Source organism: Crassostrea angulata, chromosome 10 (genome assembly GCF_025612915.1).
Source record: "Crassostrea angulata isolate pt1a10 chromosome 10, ASM2561291v2, whole genome shotgun sequence".
Classification (NCBI taxonomy): domain Eukaryota; kingdom Metazoa; phylum Mollusca; class Bivalvia; order Ostreida; family Ostreidae; genus Magallana; species Magallana angulata.
In genome coordinates this window covers 23,857,477-23,875,756 of record NC_069120.1, presented here as the reverse complement: position 1 = coordinate 23,875,756, position 18,280 = coordinate 23,857,477, and the positions used below count along the sequence as shown (strand labels likewise).

At 33.9% G+C, this 18,280-nt stretch overlaps 1 protein-coding gene across 3 annotated transcripts; it reads right to left on the bottom strand.

Moving 5' to 3' along the window:
• Positions 1-290: 290 nt before the first annotated feature.
• LOC128164601 (tripartite motif-containing protein 2-like) lies at positions 291-16,770 on the bottom strand. 3 transcript variants are annotated; one of them, XR_008240970.1, is made up of 2 exons: positions 16,396-16,770; positions 291-425 (listed from the first exon to the last, which is right to left on the bottom strand). XR_008240970.1 is itself a non-coding variant. In XM_052828532.1 (2 exons), the coding sequence occupies exon 2, from the start codon at positions 15,180-15,182 to the stop codon at positions 13,515-13,517; it is 1,668 nt and encodes a 555-aa protein (XP_052684492.1). In that variant the 5' UTR covers positions 15,183-15,214; positions 16,396-16,595; the 3' UTR covers positions 13,336-13,514. The 3 variants fall into 3 exon arrangements, 2 of the variants coding, with proteins under 2 accessions (XP_052684492.1, XP_052684493.1); XM_052828532.1 differs by lacking the exon at positions 291-425 and adding an exon at positions 13,336-15,214 and having other exon boundaries at positions 16,396-16,595; XM_052828533.1 differs by lacking the exon at positions 291-425 and adding an exon at positions 13,336-15,214 and having other exon boundaries at positions 16,498-16,551.
• Positions 16,771-18,280: the final 1,510 nt, after the last annotated feature.

Genomic DNA, 18,280 nt, shown 5'->3' with positions numbered 1-18,280 from the left:
TTCTCAGAAAATTTCATATATATATATATATATATATATATATATATATATATATATATATATATATATATATATATATATATATATATATATATATAGATAAATCCAAGAAAAACCTCAGTGGTCGGTGAAATATATATAAAACTTAAATAAATGAAAACACAAAGATCGAGTAAAACATAAGCGCTTTCATTTTCTTCAGATGTTTTACAATACTAACTAGTAGATGTTAGTATTATACTAGTTAGTATATATATTTAATTTTCTTCAGCTATTAAAACTCGAGGGTGGTTGTCCATGATTCCGGTGCTGTACCGCTTCCTCTGGTGTAGTGACGGCTAGAACTGGTCCGGAAGGTACAGCTAGGCAATAAATATCTGAGGGGCGGTGCACTGATTCAATCGAACGGTTTCCGGGTCTTTTTGCTATAAAATTTTTTATTTATAAACTTTTATAAGAAGGTATATAAAATATATATATATTAAACCATTCCTTCTGTTTCATCTCTATATTAAGAAAATTTTCTCAGAAACGTACATATATATATATATAAATCCAAGAAAAACCTCAGTGTTTTTTTTTATATATTTTATATATAAAAAACTTTTATAAACTTTTATAAAATTTTTTATATAGCTTCTTATAAAACTTTATATAGCTTCTGAAGATTTTAAAATGAAAACGCTTAAGCTATATTGAACGTTTTTCGTGTTTTCTTATTTAATTTTTATCTATAACTCGCCGACCACTGTGGATTTTATTGTGTTTCAATATATATATATATATATATATATATATATATATATATATATATATATATATATATATATATATATATATATATATATATATATATATATATAATCCAAAATAAGTAAAGTTAATCCACACAAGTAATAAATAATAAAAAATAACAGAAAGCCGATTCAAAACTCTACCGGTTTCATTAAAATCTTCAGGAGTTTTGAACAATCACCATAGATACATAAGATACATACATTTCAAATGATCATTGTGACGTCATATAACATCAAGTATATGTTGCGCTTTTCAGAGTTCATTATGACGTCATAGTATAAGCGTTTTATAACAGTACGGGAAAAACATAAAATATATTCAAATATTCCATAATTGTACAAGAAAAACATAAAATATATTCAAACATTCATAATTATAATGCATTCAGTTTTGGTTTATATAATGAAATGAAATGTTTTTCTTTTGTTTCACGCTCTTTTTCGGTTGTTGCTTTATAAAATTTATAAATAGGACACACTGTAAAGTTCGGAAAAATGTTCTTGGCACAGTTTCTGAGATGTCCGCTAACAGCCGTGCACTGGTATTTTGTTTCACGAATTTGTTGTCGGTGGACGGTCATTCGATGTCTGAGGGTATCTCCGGTTTGACCAATATAGTTTTCTCCACATCCTGCACATGTAATAACGTAGATTAGATTGGAACTTTCACATGTAATAGAGGAATGTATATTAAAATTTCTGCCGTTTTTGAACTTGAATTGGTGGCCTTCTTGTAGGTAAGGGCAGGTTGCACATCTTGGCTTCTGGCATTTACGGACATCTGGTGTTTCTTCGATATTTCCAAATTTGGCACGGGTTAAAATCTTTTTCAGAGACGGACTTTGTCGTTTACTTTTGATGATCTGAAATTTGTGTAAGACTTCATTCATTTTTTTATCACGTTCTAAAAGTTGAAGGTTGCTTTTTATAATTTGGTAAAACTCTTGATTTTTCGGGTTGTGTGTTGAGACGTATGGAATAACACATTTTTCTGATTTATCTTTTATCTGTAGTAGTTCATTTCTATCATGAATCGGCTTTCTGTTATTTTTTATTATATATATATATATATATAATATCTGAGGGGCGGTGCACTGATTCAATCGAACGGTTTCCGAGTCTTTTTGCTATAAAATTGACATAAAAATAACCATTCCTTCTGTTTCATCTCTTTATTAAGATAATTTCACAGAAACTTAATAAAATATAGAGACTAGAAATATACAGCTTACGTCAATTTCACCTGTTATAGTCAAAACATTTGACTGCGGGGACAAATTACGCGGAAGTTTGAGAAACTGAATTTGATTAGAAAATAGATTTTATTGTACAGAGGGTATGCATATATTCGTATGTACGGTTCGGCGTAGGATTCACGTTATTTCTATATAAAAGCAGTAAAAAATTATCTAATATTAAGACATTCAGTATAATAAAATGAATAGTGCCTGTTTGGGAGGATAACAGTTGAAATTGACACTCCTCGAAAACCATTGTCAACCTCCGCTCCGCGTCGGTTGACAGTGGTTTCCTCGGGGTGTCAATTTCAACTGTTACCCTCCCAAACAGGCACTATTTATATAATGTTACCCGTTGCCAAGTGTGTTGCTAACGCTGAGGGTAATAGAACGGATTATCAACTGCGTCCAAACCAATCAGATTTCAATATTTAACATGAAAGTATAACAAAAATATATATCGTTCGTCAAAATTAGCTGGGAAGCGCCCATGCAGAGAGTGACAAGTCTGAAATAAAGTGGTACATAAAGGCCCATTGTTTAAACCAGGGTTTATTTCTAGAGAAGAATAATTCAAATTCTGATTTAATAAATTGAAATTATACCCAGATCAAAAATTTCTTTTCTTTTTTCGCTAAGTAAATGTATAATAGATATGCGCGTTCATTGTTTATCTATAGCATATACACAAACATGTGATGACTGATTCTCTGAAGTCGTCGGACAATCCTTTGCCTTGCGTACATGTATAATCTCTCCCGCATTGGAATCTTCTAATATTTGCTGAATATAAACTTATTGATGAAATAAAACATTTTTTCAATCGATCGCTTTAATTAACTTATATAGCAAGTAAGAAACGCTAAGGTGGATTGAAAATAGACTTCTTAATATAACTACAGTTTCAATCCAATGTTTTCTCAGACGCCGACGTAATTTGTCCCCGCCAATTCAAATGTTTTGAACGCAACAGGTGAAACTGACGTAAAAGTTGCCGGTTAATGTACCGCGGTCTTACTCAAATGGAAAGAGTAAAAAATGTTAATATGCACATGTGTTGTTTAAATAATTATTTGCTTGTAACCGAAAAGATATCCTGATACATATTTGTGTTTCTGGTTTTTTGTTTGTTTGCTTAAACTACATGTAGATGATTATTGGTCACTGATATAAGTAAATGTACATTTTTAAATCTTAATATTAATATTGATAAGAATGAGATGTAATCATATTGAGATAGAAATTTAGACAAAAAAAAAAAGGATTTCTTTATTATTACCTTACGGAAGCGTTTCGTTTGGCACTATTTCGAAAAGTAATTCTTTTAATACATAGTACATTTTAAATCACCCGCCATTTACCTGTACAATGCATCTTTTGTTTACCTATGAGCCACATGGTTCTTTGAGTCTATGATCATAATAAGGGTTCTGTAAATCTTTTAAAAACATGAATGACACTTTTTGCGTAATATCTACCAATACAAAATAGTATTCGATGAGGAGAATCGGGATTGTTTTAATAATGAAGGTATGAAATGTTAGTACTGTAAAGCCTTCCAAATCATGTATTTCTTCACGATTACAAGTAATTTGTTTTCTTATTTTTTAAATTATTTTTGAGGATTTATTAGGTCTTGAGACTTATTACGTCAGTTCATTAAGAACATTATGTTCTTCCCAACTTTTATTTTTTACGTTCATTTAATGCATCCCACGTATTGACGTATTCATTAAAACAGATGGTACGACAAAAAATAGATTTATAAATACTTATCCCATGACCGACAACTTTTCCTTTGATCTTTATGAAGATGTATTTCGCATATCACGAAAAGTGTGGAGATATTTACATATAAAGTATTACGTATTCAATATTTAGCATCACATATCAAACTCTTTTAACTAAAATGTAGGAGGAGTTAATATGCAAATGAAACAAGATTATGTTGATTTCGAAACGGAAATGAAACATCCGAACTAACAATAGTAAAGTTTTTTCCACAAAACTAGTAAATAATTATAACAGTTGGCTAGTTTCTATTTTTCACATTTCTTGTGCAGAAAAAAAATTCAAATAGCCTACAATACATTATTTTTATTTTCAAAAATGACAAAAAAGTGAATAATTTTTTCACTCATAGGTATTTGCACATTTTCCTCTCCAGCGTTTTCGGACACGGAAATCGCGTTGTTTCTCTCCTTTAAATCTTTCGTCTCCTGGGTTATTGCGTTTTCCTTCTCGACATCCCCATGCTGCCTCATGGATTTCCGAGGTGGCTCTAATGCACGACTCACCTCATCAAGTTGTTGCGCAGACTGCCTCTTGTAAGTTCTTATGATGGAACTACGGTGGCCTGTTCTTTCCATTATCTGCTGTTCCTCAAAACCCAGTACAGTCAAATAAAAACAAATTAAACATCACACACATAAAACAAAAATTACAATACACAGATAATTTAATACTCTTGTTCATTTTAATCATGCAACTTACCGGACTGAAACAAGTTCGTTGTGCAAGTGCGTTTCCCCTAGTGGTTTCAGAAGTTCCCAATCAAACCCTGCCTCAGCACACATGGTCTTGATAATGATCCCAAACTTGTTGACCCCCCTAGGTTGAATTCCAAAGCGGATTTCGGCTCGACGAAGTGGCCGTCTATAGAATGGACCTTGTTCCACCATAGAGATGTAAGATGCATATATATATATATATATATATATATATATATATATATATATATATATATATATATATATATATATATATATATATATATATATATATATATATATATATATATTGTGGCGTTCCCGATTCAGAGAAGTGGCGTATCGATTTTGCAAGAATGTTCCTCTGGTGAGGTCCCCCAGCAAAATTCTTTGATGTGCGCCCACAAAAACCAATACACGTTTTTCCGTCGGATATGTCGCATCTCAACTGACATACCTTCAATTTTCTGTGTTTATCTGGGCCCCGCAATCCAAAATGTTTGCAATTACTGTGTTTATGTCGCTTCCAAAGCACGTTCTCTTGTTCTGGAGTTAACGGGTCAGCTTGCTTGACAGACACACCGATTCCTTGAGATGCAAGTTCTTTCATACAAGTGTCCAGAGTTTTTCGGAAGTCATGGAAACGGGCATCTTTCGCATCTAAAAAGTTCATGTCGCTTACGCCTTCCTCTCGCATGTACCGCAAGATACCGGAACATATCTCATATAGTATTTGGGGGGTAGGGGGGACCATCCGCGCACCTGGCTTCAATCACAAAACACGATAAAGTAAATCATAGTTCTTGATATGAACTTGTAAGTAACTCGGGGATTGTATAAATGTCACAATGCTGTTGGTTTCGCTGAGATCTCCAGCCGTTGAATACTTTCAATGCCCATGACGTATTACGGCGCGAGTTTTTACTCTCCTTCTTCAGAATACTGGGTAGGGCTCTTCAAAGAGCATTAACAAGTATACAAAGAAAGAGTTGTATTAAAATAATTTAATGCGACTGAAAAACATTGAATGCCATCATAACTTGCTATTGAGGTCGCATTATAACGTAACCTTGTTTATAAATCAAACCGTCTTCCTAGCTACTATTATACAACATCAATAGGAAAAGGGCACTATAGAATAAGGGGAATTAACTCGTATAAACCCAACCCAAGAGACAGGGGGTCAGCCTAGTCAATAGGCTTAAATTGACCTCTAAGTCGAATATGCATAGAGCTATAACTCGAAGGCAGGTTTTACACAATTTATTGATTAAGTGATTTAAATCAACCATGAAATATCAACAATAATCAAATAAAATAGAGTCAAAATAAGACAGGATAAAAATAATTATTTCTTAAAATGCCAAAAGAGTCAGAATGAATTTAGCTCAATGTTGCTTAGTCTACTGACAGACTGGTGGATAGTCAACTAGATAGTCAGTGTGAAGACATAAGCAGAAATACGCATGCGCTAGACAGGTGAGAGTGGGATATTCAACGGACTGAGAAAATTAGAAATATGTAAGTTTTACTCATTTGTGCCTAATAGTGAAGGGTGAATTTTGCATTGACTGTGTTTAATGGACATACATTCGAAGATTCGCATGGAATTTATAGTGTATTCTACCCGAACACCTGTAATACTTTCTTAGCCAGGTGAGTCTACGCTCACCCCCGCACGCACGCTTTTCACTGTTTCATTGTTTATACCCTTGGTCGCTGTCCTTAACTTGTTTTGATTATGTCTTAAGTTGAAGACATAATTGAAGAAAGATACATATCATTACTAATCCTCTGGACGTTCCGAATGTAAATTTATATGTCCAAGTGAAGTATGTATAACATGGTTTTTGGGTGAAGATAAACTCGAACAACAGTGCCCAGCCAAGCGTATAGCGAACCAAAACAAAACAAAAGTGTACTGTGAACCTTCTTTGTGTAGTTTTTGTGTATCATATGTATGTATAAACTCGAGCAACAACCAAAACGAAAACGATCGGAATTCCGCTCCTCTGACTCTGAACCGTCACCAAGCACAACTCACTTGCACAAAAAAACGAAAGAACATATGAACATAACCCCAGCCATGTCACTGCACGGATCCATGCAGGACCCCAACCAAGTTCCTCAGGGCTCCTTTACACCAATGTCATCCTATCATCCACACCTCGCCCACATGGTACATCCCGGGACATTTCTGTCCTCTCCACCAAACACAAACGGGGTGGGGGTGGGTGTGCCTCAGCAGCAGTCCCAACAATCGGTACTAACAGACATCGATGTACAACGAATAGCAGTAGCTGTCAAGAGTCTCTTGGTTACAGAGCTAAACAACGCTATAGAACCGTTAAAAGATCAAATTATTTCATTGCAAAACGAAAATGAAGCTCTGAAGCACGAGATTGACAACCTAGAAATGTACAGCAGACGCAGTTGTGTCAGGGTCTCCGGCGTATCAGAGGAGTGTGAGGATACCGACCAAGTATTGTTGGACATCGCCCAGAAACTCGACGTTCCCCTTAAGCAGACGGACATTGAGGTGTCCCACCGGGTGGGACCAAAAAATCCGGCAAAACCAAGGCAAATCATTGCCCGTATAAAAAATTACGAGCTACGTCATCGCCTCCTCAAGTCGAGCAAAGACCTCAGAAACGTTACGGGCATGGACAAGGTCGCCATAAACCAAGACCTTACTAAAACCCGAAATAAGCTAGCCTACGAGGCTAGGCAACTCGTTAAAACCAGACAAGCCAAATCAACATTCGTTTGGGACGGAAAAATCTTCGTTATCGATTTTCACGACCGCAAACACAAGATCCCTAACCCGAAAGACATGAGCAATTTCCTTGCTCATATTGGAGGACGACAAACAGCGGACGGTTAAATCCTTCTCATGGTGAACTAACGCACATGAATTGCCACGCACATGATCGTTGTAAAAATCTTGGTATTTTCGGATCCTAAGATCCACTCATGATATTATATTGTGAAAAGCATTAATGTATGTGTTCAAATCGTATTCATCACTAACTCTTGACAAATTCTAAGTTTTTCATAAATTTGATACAGTTATTACAAACAAAATCCTTTGTCTATAGTCAAACCCTTCATTACAGCACTCAAAAGTAAATAAATGTTTACTTTTGATATGAATGTACATATTTTCCTTATTTTATTTTTCCTTTGGTTATATATTGAGTTGGAAACACAAAAGAAACCTAGAGTATCAACCTTAAGTGAAGTCACTGTTCTACATATCAAATTTGTATCACTTTTCCGTTTTTGTCAGCTCTGGATCCTGTGTAACCCCCCTTTTTTATTGTTATATGTATTTTTCACGCCAATTACCTAAACCATGCCAGTAAATAGTGTCACACACAGGATCCGGACAGGGTTATACAACGGTGCTAAAAAGAATAATGAGTATATTAATTTGCTTACTATTTTGATGGTCAACCTACTACTTAAGTTTGGGCCAAAATCAATATCACTAATCATATTAATATTATGCATATTACCTACACACACGACCATTATGCTACGTAATAACCAAAACTCACCAAAATCAAACAACGAATCGAAATACTACGACTCCCGCCTTAACATGCCCCCACATAAATATACATCATCACTCACATGGACAATGACAATAATATCAATAACTATCTATATTTTACTTTTACTTTGCGGCGACATTGAACAAAATCCAGGCCCCCCAGTGATAGACCATGACAACGACAGCTCTCTGGACTCTCTTGATGCATACCTAGAGAAATCAGTTACTCTAATACACCTCAATGTTCAAAGTATATGTAACAAGCTTGATATAATTCAAGCAGAATTTGGGGGATTCGACATTATTACGTTAAACGAAACTTGGTTAGACAATAATACAACTTCTGAAACTCTAATGATCCAAGGCTTCCAAGAGCCATTTAGGCGCGATAGACGAGACGATAGATATGGTGGTGTGATGATATATGTAAATAGTAATATAGTATGTAAACGCCGAACAGATCTAGAAGTAAACCAAATCGAATGCATCTGGGTCGAATGCTTAATTTACAAGAAAAAATTTCTTATTGGAACTTTTTACCGTCCACCGAATGCCGATAGGGAAAAATGGAATCTAATTGCATATTCTATGGAAAAAGCCAAAAACACAAACATAGAAAATGTACTTATCACGGGCGATTTTAATGACAATCTCCGCAACTCAAAAAATTGCAAAATTAGTGGCATTATTAAAGACATAGGAATGACTCAATTAATCTCAAATTCAACACATTTTACAGAAAATTCCGAAACCATATTGGATTTGTTAATCGTAAACGATACGGAAAAGATTGATTTCTTTGGGGTGGGTGAAAATGTACTTCCTAGCACTACACGCTACCACTGTCCTGTATATTGTGTTTTAAAACTTCCCAAATCATACACAAGGACATTCACAAGGAAAATTTGGTCGTTTGCTGAAACAAATTTTAATGATTATAAAACCAGCTTGCAAAATCAAGATTGGGATAGTATAATTTGGGATGATATAAATCAAGTCTGTAATGAAATTACAAATAAAATACTAGATTCTGCGTCAGAAAATATACCAAATAAGGTAATCACTTATCGCCCTAGCGACCCCCCGTGGCTGCACAATGCAGTCCGCAAAGCAATAAGGCAACGCAAACGATTGCACAAAAAAGCAAAAAAAACGAAATCTCCAGCAGACTGGGTTAAGTACAGATAAGCTAGAAATGAATGTGTAAACAAAGTAAGGAATGCAAGACAAACATACTACTTAAAACTAGCAAACCAAATCAAATCAAAAAACCTGTCTCAAAAAGAATGGTGGTCATTATTGAAAAGAGTTAGTAATATTAAAAAACTTAACAAATCTTCTTATCCTCCTATCAAATTAAATGAAAATAGTACACCGACAAGCGACGATTTTGAAAAATCAACTATATTCAATACATATTTTTGTCTACAGTCACAAGTCAATGACGAAAATACTGATCTACCAGATAACCCAAATATTACTTCGCAGAGCACTATCGATAGAATCGTTATTTCTTCTCAAGATGTTAAGGACACCTTACAAATGTTAAACACTAGCAAAGCTACCGGCCCTGATAACCTAAATCCAATGCTTCTCAAACAAGCTTCATCAGAACTTACATATCCTCTTACTAAACTCTTCAACCTTTCCCTTCAAAACTCATCCTTCCCGAGTCTATGGAAAACTTCAAATGTTGTCCCAGTATTTAAAAAAGGATCAGCTAATATTACGAGTAATTACAGACCCATCTCATTGTTAATTGTACTTGGAAAGTGTATGGAAAGATGCATCTTTAAGCACATATATAATTATCTTCATTCTAATAACATATTAATTCCACAACAATCTGGATTCCGTCCAAATGATTCCACAATAAATCAATTACTATGTATAACAAACGACTTTTATCGGGCTATTGATCAAGGCAAAGACAATGACAATGACAATGACAATGAACTTTATTCTCATAACTGAATTTACAGTGTAGAGAAAAAACATATGTACAGTATGTACAAACTACAATATATATAATAAATGAAAATCAATGGTACATGCATGATGAAGGGATAACAGATATAATTTAACCAAGAGAGCTAACTCTCTCAAATATAGTATCTAATAGTTTACAAATATTGGTAAGTTGGTTTATGTTTGTGACATTAAACAGTTTTTCAAATTTTACAACATTTGGATTTGTTATGAAATATTTTGGTAAACATCTAACCCTTGAATTGGATATATATACATCAGTACATTTGAAAAGGTAGTGAAATTCATCCCCAATTTCATTGCAGGTACATAGTTTACAAATTCTGTTTTCTCTAGGAATATTAAACCATCTACCTATCTCAATAGGTAATTTAGCATTACCAGTTCTAAAGTTACAATATTTCTTACATAATTGAGTTGGCAAAATCAATAAATACTTTTCAAAATCCAGTGAGTTTTTAAAAATCCTATAATTTAAGCCTTTTGGAGAATTATGTACCTCACTATACCATGATTGCTTAAATTGGTCTAATAGAATATTGTATACTTTAGATTTTAACCAGGGTATGTTTATTGTGTTTTGATACCATATATATGTCAATCCACATTGATTTAAAGTTTTCTTAATGGCTTCGCACCATGGGTTATTAAAATTCTTCAATACATTAAAAAGTTTTGCTGACAATTTTGAGTTCTGGAAATTGACTAATTTACCCCAGAAGGAAATCATTCTAACTTTAACATTAATTGTTAAGGGGTATCTTCCAAGTTCCCCATATACCATAAAGTTTGGAGTTGAGGTTCTCAAGTTCAATATATGTTTACAAAATTTTAAGTGTAATTTTTCAAGGAGATTAGTGTTATGAAAACCCCAAACTTCGCATCCATATAATAATATTGGTTTGATAATTTTATCGAACATGTCTACTTTACAATCAATTGTTAGATTATGGGTTCTGCACTTCCCAATAACACCATACATTGCTTTAGTAGCTTTATCAAACAGTTCTTTAACATTAAGATTAAAAGAGTTGCTTTTACAAAAAGTAACACCCAGGTATTTAAAGTTGTTAACAATTTCTAATTGGGAACCTTCAAAAGTAAAATAGTTGGTTTGTTTACCTCTACCAAACATTACAACTTTAGTTTTTTTACTGTTAACCTTAAGACGCCACTCTTTACAATATCTAGAAAAAACATTGAGTAAGTGTTGAAAATCTTCTGGATTTTCTGACAATAAGATGGTATCATCTGCATACAATAAGACAAAAAGGTTTAAATAAATATTAAGATCTTTCTTAATGTTATCAGACAAGCGTGACAAACCTCTGACATTGTTTGTATAAAGATACTCCTCAAGATCATTTAAATATAGTGAAAATAAAAAAGGCGATAAATTTTCCCCTTGTCGTACTCCAACTGTACATTCAAAAAATTCCGAACTTAATCCATTAACCAGTACTTTTGACTTAATACCTTTGTACATATTAGTAATAATTTTAAAACATTTTCCATCAATATTGTTTGATAATACCTTGTTCCATAAACCAATGTGCCAAACAGAGTCAAATGCTTTCTCAAAATCTATAAACGCACAATATAATTTCATCTTATGCAATTTGAAGAGTTCGATAAGAGAATACAATGAAAAAATATGATCTATTGTACTATGACCTCTACGAAAACCTGCTTGGTTCTCTAAAATGAGTTGAACATTGTCAGCATATTTGTTTAACCTTTCATTAATGATAGCAGTGAATAATTTTCCAAGACAGCTCAAGAGTGTAATTGGTCTATAATTTTGGGGTTCTGTACTATCCCCTTTATTCTTATAAACAGGTATAATGTTACCACTAACCCACTGTGTGGGTATAACACCAGAATCAAATATTTTGTTAAACAATACAGTATATAAATTCAACATACAATCTTGGGTACTTTTGATATATTCATTAAAAATTCTATCATCACCACAAGCTTTGTTATTTTTCAACATATTGATACCCTTAAATATTTCTTCACAAGTTATTGGTTGGTTAATGTCATTATTAAGATTAATATCAGATAACATATTAAGTTCATCAAGAGAAAATACATTGTTATTTGACTCTTCTTGTTCATTATAGTTCTTGTTACAACAATCCTGATAAAAAGTAAAAAGATCATATAAATTTGCATTAGATCTTTTCTTATCTGTGTTTGTATTCAAAATTTTCCAATAATCTCTAGGATTATTTGATCTTAAACTAAAAAGTTTTTTTTTCATTTCTACTCTATGCGTTCCATTTGCATTTTTCAACCTTTTTTTATACAATTTTTCTTTTTCATACAAGTCACTTTTAAAAATATCTCCACCAAATTTTTTGTACAACCTTTTCGCTTTTCTATAATTCTGTCGAGCATTCTTACAGTCCCGAGTAAACCATGGTTTCTTATATTTGACATTGAATATTTCACTTGTATTTGTAAGAACTGGCTTTCTACCGAATACATTTTTGGCACTTTCAACCAGTACATCACTAATCTTTTCAACAATGTTATCAATAAATTCTAGTGATATGTTTTCAAGCTTAGTGTTACTTAGTTCATTTTCTAATGATTTTACAATATCTACTTTATCTTCTATATAGTTATGATATACTTCAACTTTTTCGGGATTCCATTGTTTAGCAATTTCTTGTGTTGGCTTTTGTTGATAGATGGATTCAGTGCTGTGCTGTCTTTCAAGTGCCAATACTATCTCTATAGGGTTATGAACATCAGATAAAAATGAGGAAAAAGGTAATATTCTCACATTGTGTACATATCTTAAAAACTCAGTGTTTGAAATACAATAATCTACGACACTTGATTGTTTACATGTAAACTCACCATTTTGGTCACCCATGGATCTACCATTAAGTATTATAATGTTACAATGTTTACAAATATCAATAAGTTTTTTTCCATAGCAGTTAACAGTGTTATCTTTAGATTTCCTTTCTATGGAAAAACCATATTTTTCAATTGCTTCTAGGTCTATTTGATCAACAGCCCAATCAAAATTACTGTTATTGTCAGCACTGTTACAAAAATGTGATAGAGAATCATCAACATCAATAAAATCTCTCAATGTGGATACTCTACTATTAAAGTCACCTAATAAACATATACAATCATTTTCTTTGGACAAGTTAAAAATCTCATTCTCAATATCGTCAAAAATTTCAGATATCAGAGTGGTATTCTTTGATATCAGTAAAGCTTTTACATATATTAATACACATACACAGTTTGTTTACATATAATACATATGCACTGTTTGCTCACATATAATACATACACACAGATTGTTTACATATAATACATACACACAGTTTGTTTACATATAATACACACACACAGTTTGTTAACATATAATACACATACACAGTTTGTTTACATATAATACACACAAACGATTTGTTTACATCATATATTGTATTTTCTTCACTTTATTTGTGTTCGATTCAGCCACATAGAGGTTGTCTCTGGTGTCCACATATAAACCCGATGGACCTTGTAAATGACAGTTGTCAATGTAGCCGAGGAACTCTCCATCCTGATCCAGGATGTGGATACTGTGGTTGTTAAAGTCTGATGTCAGGATCTGACCCTGGCTGTCTGTTGTGATGCCCTCTGGAATAAATGATCCCTTTGTATAAGAGGGAGGACCAGTGTAGGTAAACCGGAGTTTCCCGGCCTGATTGACCACCACTACTGCACGGGCTCCATAGTCTGCCACACAGATATCTAAGTTCCTGTTCTCTCTGATGTATTTAATTTGTTTACGTAATTCAGCAGGTGAATACAGAGGTCTTCCTTTCTTATCGTACTGAATACTTTGTTTCTCTGTGGAGCCAGAGTAACGCACAACTTTTGTTTGTTCATCGTCATTTCTGTCCATGAGAACCAAAAGGTCATCAGAGGAGGTACTACAAACACTGCGAGGACTCCACCCCTGTAGTCTGATTACTGTCTGGTTCTGTGTATTCTTCACTAGGTTCACAGTTCTATCCGTGTAATCAGTATAAAGTAGATCCCCATTCCTTGTCACTGCTATGTCCCGTGGACTGTTCCATGACTTGGTTTGGACTGACTTCACTAGTTCCCCCTGCAGGTTGTAGAGTCTCATCATCTTACCATTACCACAGGTCCAGATTTCTTCATCATTGTGACAAGTAACACCGTCTAAGTATTGATTCTGTGTCTGTATGGTGGAGATGATCCGTGGTTCATCAAGGAGTGGTTTGATAGGAGAGGATCCAAATTCTGAGGTGTCCATTGTGTAGCCATGTTTCTTTGTTGTAATGGAGCATGCTGACAGTGAACCAAATTGTTGGTAAAGTTTTTTTATTTTAATTTTCTGAGGGATAAAGTTTGGAAGAGAAACTGTGAGTTTAGGAGGCAATCTTCTGAATTCAGCATTCCTGGATTTATAGGCAGAGACAAGGCTGACATCATTGGAGTCCAGTAACTCCTTCAGATCAGCAATGTTCTGTCTGATTTCAGAAATAGTGCATGTGATTTCATCTTCCTGCTTATTTAAGACAGCTAGGTGTTTGGAGTCCATTTCATCAAGATCAGATTTCAGTTCCTGTATAATGGTAGTTATTTCTTTGTACAAGTCTTCTCCATGTTTGTCTATTGCTGTTGTCAATTTCCTGGAGTTTTTCTTTACTTCAGATTTCTGAACTGCAATGTTGGACACAATCATCTGATATTTGGGAAAAAGGGAATCTTCTAATTCTTTTAAATCTTTCTGAAAGTCATGTTTGTGGCTTCCAAAACCATCCACAAAGTCGACTACATCATGTGCGTTATGTTTCTTAGAGGAAACACAGAGCACACAAATAGGAACGACACATTGTTTACAGTAAAGTTCACAAATCTTTGAGGAATGTTTTAGACATTTAGTAGTAGATCCCCTCTTTTCAAATGGCAGCATTTTGTGTTCTTTGGATTGATCAGAGAGATGTTCCCCCACACAGGCTTTACAAAGATGTATATGACAAATGTCACAGTACATAGGGGGGCCTGCGGTCTCACAGAGTCGACACCGTAAAACATCCTGGGCCCAAGTCCCAGGGTCCATGGCAGACTCTTTTATACCCTGTTTTAGAGATCCTGAAAAAACAATAACAATTAAGAAATAAGAAGTGAAATATTTATTCCTTTTCAGTTGCTTTGCATGAATTTGTATACATTTTTAAAAAGTGTTATGTTGACCTGTATGAACCTCTTAAGGACAGATTTTTGTTAATTTCAAATATAGATATAGAAAATAAGTAGTCCCAGCTGTTTGGGAGCATGTAACAAATTAAATGGAGTAATGTTGACTTTTAAACATTAATTTGTTTGGTATCGGGGGCGTTCGCCCTATCCACATGTTCGCCTTGGTCCGTTCGCTCTAGGTGCCTTCGCTCTAATTATCGTTCGCCCAAATAATCGTTCGCCTTAAACCTCGTTTGCTCCTTGTTTATAAATAAACAATATTATAAGTTATTTCATTTACTTTTAACTTAAAACTTTTTAACTTTTATCAATTATTCGTATATAATATTAATGTTTTTCCTTCATCAAAAATGACGCAATTGGTATATGTTAATTGTAAGATTTTATTGCCGTACATTGTCGATAACCGTCTTCTTGTTTTTATAAAGATTTGCTTGGTGTTTTTAAACAATTAAATAATTTGAGACTTTAATTGGCTCATTCAGAAGCTAATTAGCAGATGATTATCCCCTATTCTATCTTTAAAGAATTTACATAACACAATCCTTTGATCTCTAATTAATATATATTCGGAAATGGAACATGTAACTGTATTAAACTACTGTCATCCATGGTGATTATTATGTAGAAGTAGAAAGAGCGGTATTGTTTTCATTAATTATATATGTATCTTTCAAAATGTTTAAATTGACAATCTTGAATACACAAAAATACATAAATTAATTAATCCTCTATAAAATTAAGGCGAACGGACACAGTGCGAACGGCGTCAAGAGCGAACGGACCTAGAGCGAACGAAAACTAGAGCGAACGGCGTCAAGGGCGAACGTGGTTTAGTGCGAACAGCCAATCCTTTTGTTTATTCGTTACTAGGCGCGCTACCCCCCCCCCTTTCCGATTAGAATATCAAATATAAGCATTCTTTGGTTGAAAACTAAATAGTTTTTCAGGCATATTTTGTCAGGATTTCGGGTAAGTATGTCCCCCCTCCCCAGACTTTCAAAATCGATGTTATGTCAGTGGGTGCAATTGTCGTAATGTACATGACCCAGTTATACAGCTGTTATACATACGTTTAAATCCTCTTTGACGTTGAATCCTTACACATGATTTTGGGAGATATTCAGTTCCAAAATATGTGTTGTCTCACATGGTTTATGTCGGTAAATACACACCCTAGTCCAACTTGGCGTGTCGGGTCTGGTGCAATCGCAACTTCTCGGACCATTTATTTGTTTGTTGTAGTAAGGAATGAATGGGTAGGCATTACGCGATTGGCTGAATTCAGGTATGTATAGTAAACGTATTAGTTTTTAGCTCACCTGAGCTATTCTGATCACAGTTTGTCTGTCGTCCGTCTGTCCGTAAACTTTTCACATTTTCAACATCTTCTCCAGAACCACTGGGCCAATTTCCAAAAAATTTGGCACAATGCACCCTCAGGCAGAATCCGGGATGGTTCGCACCTATTCTGTTTCGCGCTGAGATGATTCGCACCTCCCTCGGAGCGAAAATTCTCACTGTATTAAGATATATTTTTCTCGTGTTATTATTGCTCTGAAATTAATTATAAGCTATATTAAAATTGAAATAAGTTATAAAAAACATGGAAACGGTGTTTACATTTATGTATGCGCCGCGCCGCTAGTATAACATACGTTTTTTCGTTTTCGTTGTTTTTTTATGAAGCCTTTAGTTTAAACTTTATTTCATTTGAATTGTACATCAATATAAACAATAAATATTACAAACAGGATTCGGAAACTAGTTGTTACAACTTATATTAATCCGTTTCCTTAAGTTAACTTTCTACTATAAAAAACAATAATTGCCCTTGCTGAATGGCAAGTATATTAGGAACAACAAATGAAAAAAGATGAAATAGATGGAAAAATTTAACAAAAAAATGAAAAGGGAAAAATATGATAGAAAATATACAGAGAGAGATATCATAACTTGAATTAACATTAAAAGTGACCGAGTAATAAACAGTCGTACGATGCAAAAATAACAAAATCGACAATACGGTAGCAAGTGGAATTAAGTTACAAATCGTTTAGTAGCAGAAATAAATTGATGTACATGTTTGAAAATGTTTATATTATAGGAATAATTTCTATCTGGGTCTCCAAATAACAGAATGTTTAAAGTGACCGGTCTTAATGGGTCAATGAATAATGAAGCCTTTGAGGCCACGGCCTTATTATATAGGTTCAGATCAAGAGGTATTATTTGTTCTGGGATAATAATTACAGCCCGTCTTTCACTTGAGATTTACCTGTATTTTTATGAAAAATTAGGGGTGTTATTGCAGGTAATTAAGTACCACAGATCTAAAGTGGGAATAACTTAATTACATAACTTTTCTGCTTTAAACTTTACATTACCGCCTCTGCATACATTCAACTACCATTTTTGTATGTGTGATATTGTTTGATAATTTCCATTCCCATACATTTATGAACAAATAATTATGCATTGGAGAATGACATGCAAATTACTGAAAATTACACACAAAAATACACACATATATATAGTTCTATATGCAGAATCATTACTTCAAGTATAAGGAATAATCTGAGATAAATATTCAGGGACACACTTATTGAGGATCTTGTACATAGTGGTAAGTTTAGAAGAAATTCATAAATTATCTTTTAAACAACTTGCAAACGATTGTTTGCATAATTCCGTATATGCAAAATAATAATAATCTTTTATAGCACACATATTTATTGTCGAATTCATTTTTATACTATTTCATAGGCGTCGTAACCGGGGGGCTAGGGAGGTGGCTTAGCACCCCCCCCCCCCCCCAATTTTTTTTTTGCTAAGTTAGACCTAACCATTAAGCACATAGCAGAATAGAGGGTTCAGCCCCCCCCCCCACTCTTTTTTCGCAGGAAACATAATTATTCCGTAGTGTACGTTTGAAAGATTGAGAAGTTGGAGTCAAAG

Coding starts and splice junctions, on each gene's coding strand:
- LOC128164601 (XM_052828532.1), bottom strand. CDS start 15,182: ATGGACCCTGGGACTTGGGCCCAGGATGTTTTACGGTGTCGACTCTGT.